Consider the following 18893-nt stretch of genomic DNA (forward strand, 5'->3'; position numbering starts at 1 on the left):
AAAATAGCTTTTCTACAAATGTAGTTGGTGCCTAAAGACACAGATAGGAGTTTTGAAGATCCCACTAGATATCTCCATGCCTAATTCCTGTTGATTTCAGTAGCACTGCCCCACCTTACAGGGGTGTTGTGAGGATAAATACATTAAAGATCAGGAAGCACTCAGATACTACTTGTTTGTACTACTGTAGTGCTTAGGAGCCCTAGTCGTGTGCTAGGTGGTGTACAAACACAGGACAAAGAGATGTTCCATAAGAACAGCCATACTGGGTCAGACCAAAGGTCCATCAAGCCAAGTGTCCTGTCTTCTGACAGTGACCAATGCCAGGTGCTTCAGAGGGAATGAACAGAACAGGTAATCATCAAGTGATCCATCCCCAGTCACCCATTCCCAGCTTCTGGCAAACAGAGGCTCGGGACACTATCCCTACCCATCATGGCTACTAGCCATTGATGGACTTATCTTCCATGAATTTATTATCTACTTTTTTGGACCCTGTTATAGTCTTGGCCTTCACAATATCCAGTGGCAATGAGTTCCACATGATGACTGTGCACTGTGTGAAGAAATACTTCCTTTTGTTTGTTTTAAACAGGCTGCCTATTAATTTCATTTGGTGACCTAGTTCTTGTGTTATAAGGAGGAGTAAATAACACTTCCTTATTTACTTTCTCCACATCAGTCATGATTTTATAGACCTCTATCATATCCCCCCTTCTTCATCTCTTTTCCAAGCTGAAAAGTCTCAGTCTTATTAATCTTGCCTCACATGGAAGCTGTTCCATACCCCTAAACATTTCTGTTGGCCTTTTCTGAACCTTTTCCAGTTCCAGTATATCTTTTTGGAGATGGGGTGACCAGATATGCACTCAGTATTCAAGATGTGGGCATAACATGGATTTATAAAGAGGAAATATGGTATTTTCTATTTTATTATCGATCTTTTTCCTAATGATTCCCAACATTCTTTTTGCTTTTTTGACTGCTGCTGTACATTGAGTGAATGTTTTCAGAGAACTATCCACAATGACTCCAAGATCTCTTTCTTGACAGGTAATAGCTAATTTAGACCTCATCATTTTATATATATAGTTGGGATTATGTTTTCCAATGTGCAATTTTTCCAATGTCCCTTCCCCAAAATGAGCTCCCTAAAGTACCTGATAGATAAGTTTAGTGGGGACAGAGATAAAGAAACATTTAAATTCCCAGAGCTATTCTGTGGGCATATGATATATATTAATTAGATGGGCTACCTTGTATCTCCATCAGGGGCTTTGAACAAGACAGTGAGACTTCTGACTATGAGGACTGGGGTATAAATGAATAACACAGACAAACTGTTTGGAGGGACGTGACATACTAGCAGTGTGATCAGTATGACGTCCCTCAAGCATCATGTTAGTTTTGTATTTTTGGGGTGAGATTTTACTTAATATTTTAATATGTATTATGGGATGGGGTTGAAGTGAGGGGATCAAATAGCAGGATAGACAAAGGAACTGATAGGTCTCCGCTATCATGTAGTGGTATCAAGTGCGTGCTAAAGGCATAAGAAAGGGAAAGGAGAATGGGGGGACCAGGCATCACGCAAAATTAGGGGATTTTTTATGGCACTTTTTGCATGTTCAGTGTTTGGTTTATGCACTTTATTGCTGGTTTTAGTGTTGGTTTATTTCTGTTGTTGAGATGTTCTATTGGCAGCTGGCCTGCCTAGCAATACTTAATATTGGTTGGTTGGTTGGTTTTTTGGAATACAGCCATGTTCACAAATAAAGGGCTTTGATTTTATTAAGAAAGTTTATTGCCATCTCTACATCACATCATATAATGTATATTTCAAATACTAAAGAGAAACACATAGAATAGAATAGAATAGAATATCAGGGTTGGAAGGGACCTTAGGAGATCATCTAGTCCAACCCCCTGCTCAAAGCAGGACCAATCCCCAATTTTTGACCCAGATCCCTAAATGGCCCCCCTCAAGGATTGAACTCACAAGCCTGGGTTTAGCAGGCCAATGCTCAAACCACTGAACTATCCCTCCCCCCTTGCTAAGGCACAACTGGTAAGTTGTATTTGTACACAATTTCTCAATACACGTACATGAATCCATCAAGTATATGCCACAGTTCCTCCCCATTTCATAAGCAGTCAGCACATCCATAATAACAATTTGTGACAATCAATTTGCCCCACCATTCTCTGCAGACAGTGACAGTACCCCCATTTTGTTGTGTGATGTGGCAGAACCTTATTTACTGTAAACATTGCTGTATAAACACATTCATAATCATACTATTCTTTGCCTCTACAGGTCCACACAGCATCCCTGATTTCTGTTGTGCGGGAGCTTTCTGCTCCAGCTGTGATAGGTGCACTTATTGGTTCAGCAATCCTTTACTGTCATAGGTCCATTCAGGAGCAAATGGCTCACCTCTGGCTTCACAAAGATATAAATTATTGACATTATTGTCTGTCACAATAATGCAGACAGCACTGATGACACTAGAATCCAAATGGCTCTGTAGACAGCGCCAGCAGAATTTCAGTCAGCCAAACAAACATTCAACCACTATTCTATACCAGCTTAGAGGGTATTTAAACTTTCTTTAGCCAGGCCTTCTGAGATCAGGATTTGGTTACAAGCTAAAGAAGAATGGGCTCCACCAGAATAACAGTGTGGATAGTAACTACATTCATGAGAATGTTCTTTGGTGGGAATGTTCTTTGTCCCAGCCTGTCCATGAATATAGACTCTTGATCAGCAGAAAATCTTGGCATCATGAACTTTTCCATTGCAGCCTCTGTTGTTCATAAGGGCCTGCCTTTGAGGTTTATGTACTCCTTGCTCATGTGAGTCCCATCAGTGGCCCCAGCCCAGTTTGGAAATCCCATTTGCTCAAAGCCAGCAATTACTTTGGGAATATTGTTTATGTTCACCACCTTGGGGTAAGCCATATGCCTGATTGCCTCATAAACCTCCACAGTTGACTTTCCAACACCAATCTGGTTAGAATCAGAACTGTAGCAGTCCAGGGTATCCAGCTCCAGATGGTTTTAGCAATCTGCTTATGAACCTGTATGGCCACCCTCATGCATGTGTCATGACACTGGAGGGCTGGGGCAAGCTGCTCACAGAACTCCAGAATTCTGGCCCTACTGCTGTTCCTCCCAGTTCTGCATGATGATATGATTCCCCCACCCAGTCTGTGCTTTTGGCCCTGCTCTAGAAGTGCTGGTCTGTGTAAAGGACATCAGTGTCTATACTGAGAGTCATGAGCAGCATCAGCCAGTTTGATTGTCCATGCCTGTATTGTCCTCCTCCTCTGTCAGATGCATTCAGGAGGGCAGAAAAAGCTGCTGAAATATCCACCAGAGTCTCATAGAAACTCTGCTCTTTTTTTTTTCATACTGAAACAGCAGTATGAAAGCCCAAGCAAGAGAAGTTCTTCAAATGGTGATTCTGCCAGGTTGCTGGCTCTGGTTTCCAGGCGCATGCAGACCCAAAAGATAGCTTGGCAGGATGTAACATTTGGGCTGCATGGTAAAGGTTTCCCACATGGCACACCCACACCTATGAACAAAGGGCTAGAGCATCCACATTTCAGGAGGGTGCTAGGAAGCCTGGGATATGGTAGTTTGACTCAGGGCTGCTCATCCCAGTGTGGGCACTGTAGCCTGGGTGTGGGGCCTGGGCTCAAAATATTGTAACCTAGTATCACCAATGACTCTGGCCCCTCAGGCCCTGGGTTTTCAAACCTATTGTCCATGGACATGAGGCTCACTAACCCCTGGGCTTACACTGGAATGTCACCATACCCCCTTGATACTCGTTTGTGAACATAGGCTAAAGGTATATTTGGTGTTTTGCCAGGTGCAAAGTACAAGCATCACTACATTCAAACATTTGTGCATAAAGAGTCTTCTCTGTCCTGACACTTTTTTCAGTGAACAATAAAAATCAAAATTGCAGAGAAATTCCTTTAACTACATTCTGAAACATGAAATGCAGATATAATGTTAAAAAAACAAAGTATAAACCACAAGATTCTCGTCGTCTTGTGGGGCAAATATTTGAGCTTTAGGGCGTGGCAGGGTGACTGGTGGTTGCACAATCTGAGATGTTACTAAATGTAGAAATCGGATAGTGGAAAGATGATACAGCTGTAAATTACAAAACAACTCCCTGATTAATGGATCTGTGGCTGATTTCCTTGCTAACGATGTGCTTAATCAATTATAGTTCTCCATGGCCTTTTCACTTGTGTGAAGATTGTCAGATCTAGTCTAACCAATGATTCTCAGTGAGAGAAAGAGAGAGAGAAATTCATTGCATGCATGAGCTTGTTTTTTTTTAGCATTTCCTGGTTTCAGCTTTTTGTTATGTTTTACCTGGGCAGCCAGTTAAAATAGATTAAATCTGTTCCTATCTGCCATGCAAGATACACGATTGTATCCGCATCAGTTCCATTTGGAAAGTTATCATTGCAACCATAAAGGCTAGAATTAAAACTTTTTTGTAGGGTTGTCAATTAATCACAGTTAACTCACACGATTAACAAAAATATTAATTGTGATTAAAAAATTTAATCACGATTAATCGCAGTTTTAATTGCACTGTTAAACAATAGAATACCAATTGAAATTTATTAAATATTTTGGATGTTTTTCTACATTTTCATATATATTGTATTGTGTGTTGTAATTGAAATCAAAGTCTATTTTTATTACAAATATTTGTACTGCAAAAATGATAAACAAAGGAAACACTATTTTTCAGTTCACCTCATACAAGTACTGAAGTGCAATCTCTTTGTTGTGAAAATGCAGTTTACATATGTAGATTTTTTTTGTTACATAACTGCACTCTCAAACAAAACAATGTAAAACTTCAGAGCCTAAAATTCCACTCAGTCCTACTTCTTGTTCAGTCAAACACTAAGACAAACAAGTTTGTTTACATTTACAGGAGATAATGCTGCCCTCCTCTTCTTTATGTCACCAGAAATTGAGAACAAGCATTTTACATGTGAGAACAAGCTACTTTTGTAGCCATCATTGCAAGGTATTTATGACACAGTTGCCAACTTTCACGCAGTAAATAAGCACCCTGACTTTCACAATAAGACAAAAATCAAGCTAATCCCATTTCAAAACAAGGCCAAAACAAGACAACCCCTAAAATCCCTAGCACTCTCTTTGACTAGATCCCCCCGGGAATGCAGTCTGGGATCACTGTGCACCCCTGACTCTCTCTTCCCTTTGTACCTGCTTGTCCCTTGCCACTGCTTGCCAGAAGCTGAACAAAAAAAAAAAAAAGCAACAAAGCTACAGCAAGCTACAAGCCAAAAACTAGCCAACAAGCAACTCACAAGCCAATTAAGCCAAAAACAAGCCTAATTTCTGCCTTTTTTTTTAGAGGGTTTGGCATGTCTGATTTACATGCTAGATATGCTAAACATTCGTATGCCCCTTCATGCTTCAGCCACTATTCCAGAGGACGCTCGTTAAAAAAAATGTTAATTAAATTTGCGACTGAACTCTTTGGGGGAGAATTGTATGTCATCTGCTCTGTTTTACCCACATTCTGCCATATATTTAATGTTATAGCAGATGATTACCCAGCACATGTTGTTCATTTTAAGAACACTTTCACTACAGATTTGACAAAACGCAAAGAAGGTACCAATGTGAGATTTCTAAAGATAGCTACAGCACTCGACCCAAGGTTTAAGAATCTCAAGTGCCTTCCAAAATCTGAGAGGGATGAGGTGTGGCGCATGCTTTCAGAAGTCTTAAAAGAGAAACACTCCAATGCGGACATGACAGAACCTGAACACCAGAAAAGAAAATCAACCTTCTGCTGGTGGCATCTGACTTAGATAATGAAAATGAACATGCATTGGGCCACACTGCTTTGGATTGTTATTGAGCAGAACCCATCATCAGCATGGACGCATGTCCCCTGGAATGGTGGTTGAAGCATGAAGGGTCTTATGAATCTTTAGCACATCTGGCAACGCCAGCTACAACAGTGCCATGAGAATGCCTGTTCTCGCTTTCAAGTGACATTGTAAACAAGAAGCGGGCAGCATTATCTCCTGCAAATGTAAGAAAACTTGTTTGTCTGAGCAATTTGCTGAACAAGAAATAGGACTGAGTGGACTTGTAGACTCTAAAATTTTACATTGTTTTATTTTTGAATGCAGTTTTTTGTACATAATTCTACATTTGATCAACTTTCACAATAAAGAGATTGCACTACAGTATTTGTATTAGGTGAATTGAAAAATACTATTTTGTTTTTTTACAGTGCAAATACTTGTAATCAAAAATAAATATAAATTGAGCACTGTACACTTTGTATTCTGTGTTTGTAATTGAAATCAATATATTTGAAAATGTAGAAAACAACAACAAATCTTTAAATAAATATTCTATTATTGTTTAACAGTGTGATTAATTGTGATTCATTTTTTAAATTGCTTGAGAGCCTTACTTTTTAAAAATTTTTAATGAAAGTTTAGATTCCTTAAATACAGGGAGACCAACAAACTCCGCTCCTCCTCCAAACCCAGGATTGGTCCCATTTTATATAACATCTTCATTAATGATTTGCAAAAGGATGAAAACAACATTTCAAAGACATTTTGCAGATTATTTTAAACTGAGAGGTGGCTTGCACACCAAGGACAGAGAAATAGTTTAAACCAGGACATAGTCAGTAGGAATATGCAAATGAGAATTATTCCTTTAAATACAGGGTTATTTGTCTCAATTTTTCCATTTAAATCATAGTGGAGTTTCTGGAAGTAAAATTGACTAGTCTCCCTTTCACTTCCCACTCAGGAACTCTCCTATTTCCCCTTTCCCCACCCCCACCCCAAATAACCTAACAAAAAAGAACAGAATGAAATAAAACTTGGAAACATGAAAGCTTCCAGGAGCAAAAATAATTCACCACAAGCAAATAGTGCAAATTAAATAGAGAGCTGCAAGGAAGTATTTTGAACATTTAGATTTACTGTACTTGGTACAAAAATTTCCAGATCATTTTGAGCATGTCTGCACTGTTGCTGAAATATTCCTTGTCTTAGTAACTTTATTTTGTTACCATATACCATAGCCTGAAGCACACCTAGCTGTATGTGTTTAACTGCAGCAGAAAGTACTTTTCAGCGGGGGGTTGATCTTCTGAGTTAGTTTTTTGCAGACATAGTAGTAAAGACACATGCAGAGGCACTGCATTACAGAACAAGGACACCGTTGTCCATCGCTATATGGTTGCATGCACTTACATTGGGCATATTGTGTCCAGACCCAAACACCTCATTACAAGGAAGATATTGATAAAGTGAAGAAAGGTCAAAAAAGAGGAAGAAAAAGAAACAGGGCTGGAGGAGAAATTTAGTAGGACTGATCAAATGATTTGCATATTGTACTTAACAAAAATGACTAGGAGATTTGAAGTGAAAGAGGACCTGAATACTATGAGGAAAGTTGGCCAAAGATTTTTTATTTTTTAAACAGGCATTAAAAATATTTTTATTAATTAAGAGATTTATTCTTTATTTATTGATTGATTTATTCTTGTTTCTACTTAGAGAAAAAATAAACCCTTGAAAAGGGTTGTTACACTGTCTGGAGTGGGTCATGACTGAGTTATGGCAGACTGTCAAAAGTAGGGCAGACACCCCAAACTGCTGGTATGTTCTATAATTAGATTTCACCAACCCACTAACAAATGTGAACACTTGGCTCACTGTAACAGTCTTACCTAGGAGTCACAGACAGTCTTCTTGGGCTCTCCAGTTTGTTCTGCCACCCAGGCAAACTGGAATTAGTGATAAATGGTCACTTACATAAAAAATCATAAAATATTCAGGTTGTTCCCAGTCCCTTACTTGAGACTAATTTGTACCTTAGATTTCACACCAAAGACAATGCTGGTAGCCAATCCTATAGTAAACTATTTAAGAAATGAGATAATTATTTACAGGTTAAAGCAGGTAACATATGTTCACAAATGAGTTCATTCTATGATTCCAGAAGGATGACAGAGATGTAGTAATCAGACCGACCTTAGGATTTATGGGGCCCTACACAGTATTATTAAACTGGTGCCCCTATGCCCGATGGCAACCTGGGCTTGCAGCCCCGGGGGTGGGGGGAGGGATGAGGCAGCAAAGGATAGCGAGATGTCCAGCCTGCCTCGTGGTGGTGGAGAGTTACAGTTCCCTGCATAGACCCCTGTACCCTCTCCCTCACGCAGAATGGACATACAGAAGGTACCTAATTAAAAGCACTAAACTTGGGACTAAAAAATGTTAATCACAGGTTTTTTTTATATGCCCTGAAGTTTTTCAGAAATTTATTTGCAAAAACTTTATAGTAAGGGCGAGTCAGTTGTCTTGCTGAATACAACATTAAATATTACGGAATACATGATGCAGCTCTTCTCTGTTTTACATTTTCTTAATCAGTATTTCTAAGATGATTTTATATCTTAAATGTACTCTTAAGCCTTCATAAAGTAATCATTCCAGATTACCACATATTAACTCACTGAAACAAAAACATTATTTTATTAAAAAGAAAAGGAGTACTTGTGGCACCTTAGAGACTAACAAATTTATTTGCGCATAAGCTTTTGTGAGCTACAGCTCACTTCATCGGATGCATTCAGTGGAAAATACAGTGGGGAGATTTATATACATAGAGAACATGAAACAATGGGTGTTACCATACACACTGTAACGAGAGTGATCACTTAAGGTGAGATATTACCAGCAGGAGAGCGGGGGAGGGAGGGTGAGAGGTGGGAGGGAAACCTTTTGTAGTGATAAGGTGGGCCAGATGAGGTGAGCTGTAGCTCACGAAAGCTTATGCTCAAATAAATTTGTTATTAAGTCCCTCGTAATAAATAAATTTGTTATTACGTCCCTCGGCCCGCACTGCTTCTAGCAGCTCCCATTGGCCTGGAGCAGCGAACTGCGGCCACTGGGAGCTGCGATCGGCTGAACCTGCGGACGCGGCAGGTAAACAAACCGGCCCGGCCCTCCAGGGACTTTCCCTGCACAAGCGGCGGAACAAGTTTGGGAACCACTGGGCTATAGGAATGAAATAGAAACTATGCTGCTTGTGTTAGCTTATGATTTCTACCTACTGATGGATGAAAATAAAGTGTTTGTGTTGATTCTCTATGACTGTCAGCAGGTATCTCCTGCTGCTGCTCCACGCTCACCAGGGGATGGAGGGAAACCCCAGGTATTCCTACCTCTCATTTGGGATGAAGGGCCTTCTCTGATCACTCTGGTCTGTCTTCCCTTCTCTCCACCACGTACTCTCACCTCTGACCCTTTCAGTCTCTCTCACTCCAGAGTGAGTGGGGAAATGGAAGCAATAATGAATGCAGAGTGTAGCAGGAAGGAGGAGGAATGAAGGAGAGGGAATGATGAAGGGGTAGACCGAGGGAAAGAGGGGATAGAGAAAGACGCAAAAGGACTGCCCTCATTGCTGCCATCCCATTCTGGGTCAGGTCTGGTGGTGTTGGCAGCTCCCACCTCATAGGACTCTCTGCTAGGATGGGTTTCAGAGTAGCAGCCGTGTTAGTCTGTATTCGCAAAAAGAAAATGAGGACTTGTGGCACCTTAGAGACTAACAAATTTTTTTGAGCATAAGCTTTCATGAGCTACAGCTCACTTCATCGGATCTGAGCTGTAGCTCATGAAAGCTTACGCTCAAATAAATTTGTTAGTCTCTAAGGTGCCACAAGTACTCCTTTTCTTTCTGCTAGGATGGTGGCAGTGGAAACTTCTTGTACCACGTCCCGTCCCCCACCCCCTCCCCAAAGTTCACTGTTCAGGTAGGTGGAGGCTGGTGTCCAGCCAAGAAAACTCATAGTCCAGCAGGGGGCTCGAGTGGTCCCTGTCACTGCATTTGGGGGTGGGAGGGACAAGCCAGGGCAGAGCCTAAGTGTTCAGTGGTGTGCCTAGAGTTCCAGATTGCTTTTCTCTGGCCCTGCAGCCAGGGTTGCTAATTTTGGCTGGACATATTCCTGGCGGTTTCCTCACATGACATAATCTTTAATTAAGATTAATCTTTAATTCCTGGAGACTCCAGGACAATCCTGGAGAGTTGGCAACCCTACTGCAGCCAGATGGTGTAATTACCACATAACAATATAGTTGGAATGCCTTATATCAAGGCACCTCAGTATTGTATCAGTGACAATTTCTCCAGAAGAGAGAAAATTCCATAAGGTCCTGGAAACCAGAACAGAATATGTTATTGCTGGAGATCTGAAAGACAGAAGCAGTACAGTGTCACTTTTAGCATGAACACACCGCTCAGAATGAGTTCAGAGAAGGATAATGGGACTCCTCCATGGTATTCCATGCTGTTTGGCTAGTGACAAATAGTGTTTGAAAGGCTAGGATAAAGGAGGGAAGGAGAGAGAGGAAATAAACCTGAGGCTACATCTACACTTAAACTGCTACCGTGGCACAGCTGCAGCTGTAGCATTTCACTATAGACATTCACTATAGCAATGGGAGGGGTTCTCCTGTCTCTGTAGTCAGTCCGTCTGCCTGAGAGGCAGTAGCTAGGTCGACAGAAGGATTCTAACACTGTCTACACCAGGGGTTAGGTCAGCTTAACTACATCTCTCAGGGATGCCGTTTTTTCACACCCTGAGCAATGTAGCTGGATCAGCCCAATTTTTTAGTGTAGATCTGGCCTAAAAGAGTAAAGGGCAGCAGCAGAATGCAGAGACAGGAGAGACCTAACTGATGGAGCAGCATCATTAACTATGGTGGGCAAACCAATTTAGGGCTATATAGACGAACAGTATTGATTTAATTTTTTTAAAATCTTGATGTCTGTTTCCCTGGAATTTTGTCCTGCATAGAAACATAGATATAGCCATACCGGATCAGAGCCCAGTGGTCCATTTACTTCAGTATTCTGTCTCCAAAAAGTCATGAGAGAGATTTTAAAATCTCATTATTTTTAAGACAAACAAATATTGGATACTTTTAATTTGCCTTCTGTGTATTGAACCTTTAGGGGTAATGTTTTACTACACAATGATGAGGCCTAGAAACTTACTCTAAAAAAAAAAAAAAAAGCTGAGATTCTCATATATTCAAATGATTCCAGGAGCTGGGGCTTTAAGAAAAATACTCAATATCACAAGTCTCATGATAGAATGATGAGAGTTGGTGATATTGCTCATGCTGTGCAGCACTTACATGATTAGTGCCTATGGCTGCAGTGAGCCAATTTAAGAATAAATGCTACTCAGTCTGCACATGGGGGTAGGCCAGGGCCCACAGTGAGCAAGAAGAAAGAAAGTTGGGCACCCAGGCGTGAGACATGGAATACAACCAAAACCCACAAATATCGCCACACATCTTGCTATCTTGCATTTCTGTATTTCTGCTCACTTCCTGCTAAAAACATTGCCATGTGTGCAATAATTTGTAGCTTGACGTAATGCTTGGAAAAGCTAGGGTTTCACAAGCAGAGGCTGGATTTACTTTTGTGCTCTTATGCTGGAAAGAAGAAATATAATGTACCCCCCCCCCTTCTTCTTTTTTTAAGCTTTACAAAAGAGGAAGAAAGAGCATTGCTTTACACTAAAGGGCACATACACTTACAGGACATATTGGCATATCTGTTTTGATAAGTACTAAACATCAGCTTCTCCTAGCTAGAAATTAGAGTAAGTATTTTGTTCCTTTTCAAAAATACACATTCAGACTGAGTATGATTCTTTATTAAAGCTAGATGGTTCCAAAGGATGGCATTTGAACCAGTCCCCAAGAAACCAACTCTAGATATTAACAATCTGTCTAACCCATTGACCAGGACTCAATCTCTGTCTTTAGGAAAAGTTACCAAGGAGATTGTGGCAGGGCAATTGTGGCTTTTGTCTGAATCCCCAAGATTTTCTTGACCTCTGTTGATTGGGCTATAGCAGTGGTTCCCAAACTTGTTCCGCCGCTTGTGCAGGGAAAGTCCCTGGCAGGCCGGGCTGGTTTGTTTACCTGCTGCGTGCGCAGGTTTGGCCGATCGCAGCTCCCAGTGGCTGCAGTTTGCCGCTCCAGGCCAATGGGGGATGTGGAAAGTGGCAGCCAGTACATCCCTCAGCCCACACTGCTTCCCCCAGCCCCCAATGGCCTGGAGCAGTGAAATGCAGCCATTGGGAGCTGCGATCGGCCGAACCTGCGGACGCGGCAGGTAAACAAACCGGCTCGGCCCTCCAGGGACTTTCTCTGCACAAGCGGCGGAACAAGTTTGGGAACCACTGGGCTATAGGAATGAAATAGAAACTATGCTACTTGTGTTAGCTTATGATTTCTACCTACTGATGGATGCAAATAAAGTGTTTGTGTTGATTCTCTATGTCTGTCAGCAGTTTCTTGAATTGAATTGACTCACTTGTGGACCTTAGTAAGGGTGAATGGAGCTGTTCTTGCATGACTCCATTCTGATCTTTTAGAGAGAACCCAAAAGACAATTGTGGACAATTGTTCTTATACCCCAAGGGTACTGTCTTGCATGATCCCATAGTGTCTATCCTAGCAACCTTTCTGTTCAACTTGCATATGAGGCTGAAGAGTGTATTGATGAGGAAACATGGGCTGTGAGGCATTCAGTATGTTGATGACATCCTGATGTATATCTCCATCACCTCTGACTCAGCCAGAACAATGGAATCAATAATCTGTTGTCTATACGAATGTGTGGTTTGGATGAAGGCTAGTTGGCTGCAACTTAATCCAGACAAGATTGAGACAATGTTGGTGGGTTGGAGAAGCAGTCAGAAGCGTTGATGTAACTTATTTTGGCCCTCCTGATTGAGGGAATATGACTGCTATGTGTAACAAAGGTGTGTTCTTAGATAGTGGGCTGGTCCTGGATGTCAGGAGAGAGTCAATATTTCATTAAATGCCCCGATACAGATCACGCCAGTTCCAGATGATACACAAATGTAATTATCAAAAGAGCGGTGGATAATCTGAAAAAACAAAACAATAGCAAAAGAATTAAATAGTAAATACAATGCTTATCTCATACTTTTTCATTTTCAAAGTGCTTTACAAACTTAATTCTAGCTTTGCAAAGCAGTTTTCCTCTTGATTCCAAAAAAGCTATTAAAGGGTATAAATAAATAAACCTAGTAATCCTGTGTTGTTTTTCATTGTCTGTCTAAAAATATTTTATCCAACATTGCTACAATGGAAAGGAATTAGAGGGGAAAATCTCTTTTTTTTTCTAGCTTGTTGCTGTATGCATATGACAGAACTTCATGAAAAAAGAGCTTCCCTCTTTCCCCTGTATAATCAGTTTCAAGTATGAACAAAATGTGATCAGCTGGGAATTTAAGGTATAATACATTTAAATCATTTTTGGAAAATGTCTAGCTGCCATGTTGATATAAATTATTAATTTCAACATATTACGATCAAACTGCAGCCAGGCTTCTTCTGTTTGCGCAACCTTGGGAGCACAAAAATTTGCACACACATTCTGCCACATGCACATGGAGATAAGAATTTTAGTGTATGAACCTCATTTTTTTCCATATATGTAAATTTTATCACATATACTCATAGGTGGTTGACCTGGAAAAGTGTACATGCAAAGATGCATACAGAAAAATGCAAAGCATATTTTAAAAGTTTGGTGCTTAGGATCCAAAAGATTCCTCTTTCAGGTCTGGTAAAAAAAAAACACTTCTACCTTTTTCATTTATGCAGCTGTGTAACATCTTTTTGATCAGGAAATGTGGTGAGGAACAAACACTTTTAGTCCATCCTCTCCTTCAGAAGTGGCATGAATGCAAAATTTACAATTTCCTTTTTCCTAGTACAAATTCCATGTTGACTTTTACTTAGATGCACCTTTTCAGTGAGAACTGGAAATTCCTTTTCATTAAAATTCTCTGTCTTGGATACAGGATCTTGATCCAGTTTTCAGAACTGTTGCCTATTAACTTAATCTTCGTAGGTAATAAAAGTCCACTTCAGACAATGTCTTTGAATACAGTGTCTTGGGAAATGAAAACACTCTAAATAACATTTCTCTTTTTTTTTTTCCAGACTAAACAACTTGACCCAGAAACATAGTCTATATATAAACAGTGGTTTATAGAACAGAAGACTTTCAACTCAGGGGGACCTATATAAAAAATTCTTTATATGAGCTGAGATGCTCCATTCTCAAAAGAGTAAACTAAGACAAAAATTACCCAACTCCTAATCCAAAAATAATAGGGCATAGATTTAAATGGAAGGACTGGGAATAGAAAAGTACTGAAACTACTATTCCTGTTAGTGCTGCAGTCACTGATTGTGAAAGAAAAATTTGCACAAAAGCATTGCGTCAGTGGTTGCACCAATGAGAGCTGACCGAGCAAAAGAAAAGAGACCTACTGCTGAATTGCAGCATACAGAGAAGATACTTCAAGAATAAACAGTAACTTGTGTATCCGTTTTCTAGCACAAAAATAAATATGGCAGAGGTTTGACTACGAAGGATGGTATAGTGCAGAGTAGCTAGCTGTACAGTGGGAATATTGAACAATCCTACTCATTCCAAAATCAGTGAATTTGTAGAGTGAGTGCAAGAGTTAAGGAACATTTGGAAATTGTTAGTGTGAAGCTTTGACTAAGCAGGACAGATCAAAGTGTTTGCCAGCCTGAGAGCTGGCATAGCATCAGACCTGCGTCCTTCCATTGTTTATCAGCCAAAAGATTTCCAGCTTCTGTTGATATGTTGCAGATGAGAAGACACCATGGATCCTAATGCATGAGACCAACACAAAACACTGGCACCAGAGCTGTAAGCCTCAGTAAGAAAGATAAGTACTTCATGTCTGGCTACCTAGGATTCCTATAAGATATTTTTGTGAACTTTAATAACTGTGGGCCTGTTCTTACTCCCATTGAAGTCAAGGGTAAATGACTTCAGTGGCAGCAGGATCAGATCCTGTGTGAATTAAACTGCTGTTCTGGCAGGGGGAATGTAATGTATAGCATTGCAATGTATTACTTGTACCTATATTGTGTACATGTAGAATGCAGAAAGGACTTGTTTGGATATCAGACTCTAACTTCAAAAAATAAACTAAATTGCCTTTTGCAGAATTTACAGATGTGTCTCATCCTTTCCTTTTTTGCTTATACTGTTATACTAGACATTCTGAGCAACATCATGGTCCCATGGTCCCTTGTACAAAAATAGAGGAGGACATTGGGGAGACAAGGATATATATAGTGTTATGATATACATATAAGCACTTTTTCTTTTTGTAATTGCACCTTATAGTTAATGAAGTGGGGGAGGTCTCAGAATTTTAGGAATATACCATTAGCATCATTTGATCATGTTAAAACTTCTAACAAAGTTAAAGGCTATTAAAATCCCTCCCTGACTTAAACCAGAATTTTCGAACATCCAGAGGTATGTCTGTTAAAAAATTGGACCAGGTCTGTCACCTCTGAATTTTATGAATATTTAATTCATAGTATAAATTCACTTCAAAGACTTCTCATACTTCCAAAATAAAGCAGCGGGAATGGGAGAAAAAATCCAACAGAAATCACTACAAGAAAAAATTCAGAATGTGAATTCCTTCAGAACTAAACTTACACTGGATTTCAATTCCCTTATATTCATTTCTCTCTCTCTCTCTCTCTCAAGATGTTGAACCAAAGAAAACCAAACACAATGACTAAGCAGATCTGGCGAGTATGGATCTTCTACATGGTCATAACTGCAAATCGCTCTGAAGAAAAAGCCATGACGCAGGCGTGTCCTTCATGTGACGGCACTCATATCTGTGACTGTTCTTCAATGAATTTAAGAACCATTCCTTCAGGGCTAACAACTGATGTCACGGGGCTAAATCTCTCCTACAACAGCATAGAACATGTCAAAGAAACTGATCTGAAGCTGGGTGTGAATCTGAGAGTGCTGCTGCTGCAATCCAATCAAATTAGGACAATAGATAAGGAATCATTTATTTTCCTTGGAAAATTGGAGCATTTGGATTTATCAGATAATAAGTTGACTCACTTGTCACCCATTTGGTTTAGACCTCTTTTTTCCTTACAGCACCTGAACATACAGGGTAATTTATATACAACATTGGGGGAGAATCCCTTGTTTTCTAATCTCAAAAAATTGAGATATCTGCGCCTGGGGAATAACCATTCCTTTTCTGCTATACGGAAGCAAGACTTTGATGGAATTACAGTTCTTGAGCAACTTGAGATTGATGGTCAAAGGCTCAAGCAATACGAGTCAGGGAGTTTGACAACAGTTAACAGCATAAATCATACCATCATGAACATAAATGATGTTCAGGTGTTATCAGGGATGTTAGAGGATCTTACAAATTCTGCAATATGTGTAGAACTGAGACATATAGCCTTCAATACAGCTTCTGAATCTTCATTACTGGAGCCAATGAGTCGTTCTGTCATGGAGAAACTTGTGTTTAAAAATGTTTTGTTTACAGATGCAAGTGTTATCAGAGTTGTAAACATCTTGAGGCATGCTAAACAATTTTTGGAGCTGGAAGTGGACAATTCTGTACTACAGGGGACTGGCCAATGGCATGAGCAAATTAAATTAAACAGAGAAAGCGCCTTTAAGGTAATCACAGTACAGAGATTAGCTATCGAACAATTTTATTTGTTTTCAGATCTTCGTGGTGTGGAAAATCTTCTAGGTAACATTACCAAAGCCACAATTGTAAATACCAATGTGTTCTTGGTGCCTTGCAGCATTTCAAGACATTTTGTCTCACTCCTTTATCTTGATCTCAGTGAAAATTTGCTTGCAGATCCAAATTTAGGACATTCATCCTGTGAGGGTGCATGGCCCTTGCTGCAAACTTTCAATTTAAGTCAAAATTCATTGGGTGATTTAGAAATGACAGGACGAAGTCTATCTCATCTAAATCACCTTACTCACCTAGATATTAGCCGAAACAATTTTGGTGAGATTCCAGAATCGTGTCAATGGCCAGAAAACCTGAAATATTTAAATATCTCAGGCACTCAAATACCCAAAGTAACAACCTGCATTCCTCAAACTCTTGAAGTTTTGGATGTTAGTAGTAATAACCTCAATGATTTTAGATTAAAGCTACCACATCTTAAAGAACTCTACATTGCAAAAAACAAATTAAAGACCTTACCAGATGCTCCATTTATTCCTAACATAGTAGCCCTGAGAATCAGCAGAAACAAATTAACCAGTTTTTCTAAGGAAGAATTTGGATCATTTAGGAAAATGGAGACACTGGATGCAGGTGACAATAATTTCATCTGTTCTTGTGAATTTCTCTCCTTCATTCAATACCAGGAGGGAATAGCTAATGTCTTGGCTAACTGGCCAGAAAACTACATCTGTGACTCTCCATCTTCTGTGAGAGGACAGCAGGTAAAAGCTGCTCGGCTTTCGCTGTTTGAATGTCACAGAACTTTGGCCGTGTCCTTAATTTGCATTCTTGTGGTCTTGGTAATCCTGCTTATTGTGATCCTGGGCTATAAACTTCATGTGATCTGGTACATGAAAATGACCTGGGTTTGGCTTCAAGCAAAAAGGAAACCCAAGAGAGCATACAATCAGGACTTCTGCTATGATGCTTTTGTTTCCTACAGTGAAAGAGACTCAGAATGGGTTGAAAACTTAATGGTACAGGAACTTGAGAACGCTATCCCCCCATTTAAACTGTGCCTTCATAAACGGGACTTTGTGCCTGGAAAGTGGATCATTGACAACATCATTGACTCCATTGAAAAAAGTCATAAAACTCTGTTTGTGCTGTCAGAGCACTTTGTGCAGAGCGAGTGGTGCAAGTATGAGCTGGAGTTCTCGCACTTCCGTCTCTTTGATGAGAATAATGATTCAGCAATTTTGATCCTTTTGGAGCCCATTCAGGAGCAAACAATTCCCAAAAGATTCTGTAAACTGAGGAAAATAATGAACACAAAGACCTACCTTGAATGGCCTTTTGACGAAAATCAGCAGCAAATATTTTGGAATAACTTGAAAATAGCATTAAAATCTTATGATGACTTTTAAGGCTGAACCACTAACTCAGCCACACTATACGTTTCCAAGCAGAACATTTGCTAAGCCTTTTTCCTGTTAAGAAATATTTTGTTATGCTGAGTTTTATGTCAGCGTTGTGGAGGCTTGACTGGACTGCACACTAAACTAATTATAGCTTTGTTAAATGAAGGATACCAACTGAGAACATCCAACTGTTTTAGACATTATTTGGTCTTCTGACCTTTTTGTTAATAAGTACCCAAGCACCCTGTCTGTAAAAATGCTTTTGGGAAGAGATTCTACTGAATCTGGTATGCTTTTGTAGTCTCTTTTTAACCATTCCAAAACAAATGCAGTTAGAGCGCTCTCTCTCTTTCTCTCTCGTAAAAAAGAGAGCCAACATGCTGAAACATACCACAGGATCCATTGATTACATAGTCTTGTTTGTTTTAGATACCATCACACTATTTAGAGTCATTCAACAAAAATGCAGTGGAAAAGTAGAAATTGCCCAGTTAGATAAAAATAAGATCTCTGAAGCCAGATCTTCCCACAGGTAATACCTTTCAAAGAGAATAGACTAAATATGTAACTCCAGGGGAATCAGTGGATTTACACCAGGATTGTTTGTGGGCCAGCAATTTAAGAATGAAGCAACTTGACAAATATGTCAGATACTTGGTGTGAAAACTTTGAGATGTGTCCAATCTCAAAAGTCACGGGATTGCTATGTGTACATTTTAATGGTCTATGTACTTTATAATTTCTATGTGTTTGTTATTTATGTTGTTGTAGGCACTATAAAAACACTGAAG

At 39.8% G+C, this 18893-nt stretch overlaps 1 protein-coding gene across 1 annotated transcript; it reads left to right on the forward strand.

Annotated features, from left to right (window-relative positions):
• Positions 1-14445: 14445 nt before the first annotated feature.
• On the forward strand, positions 14446-18893 carry LOC140910464 (toll-like receptor 2 type-2). The gene is made up of 2 exons (XM_073341407.1): positions 14446-14863; positions 15715-18893. Exon 2 carries the CDS (start codon positions 15715-15717, stop codon positions 18106-18108), a length of 2394 nt encoding a protein of 797 aa, XP_073197508.1. The 5' UTR covers positions 14446-14863; the 3' UTR covers positions 18109-18893.

This window comes from Lepidochelys kempii, chromosome 4 (assembly GCF_965140265.1).
Source record: "Lepidochelys kempii isolate rLepKem1 chromosome 4, rLepKem1.hap2, whole genome shotgun sequence".
NCBI classification, from domain to species: Eukaryota; Metazoa; Chordata; order Testudines; family Cheloniidae; genus Lepidochelys; species Lepidochelys kempii.

What these genes read in the sequence shown, in the direction of transcription:
- LOC140910464 (XM_073341407.1), top strand. Translation starts at nt 15,715, where the DNA reads ATGTTGAACCAAAGAAAACCAAACACAATGACTAAGCAGATCTGGCGA.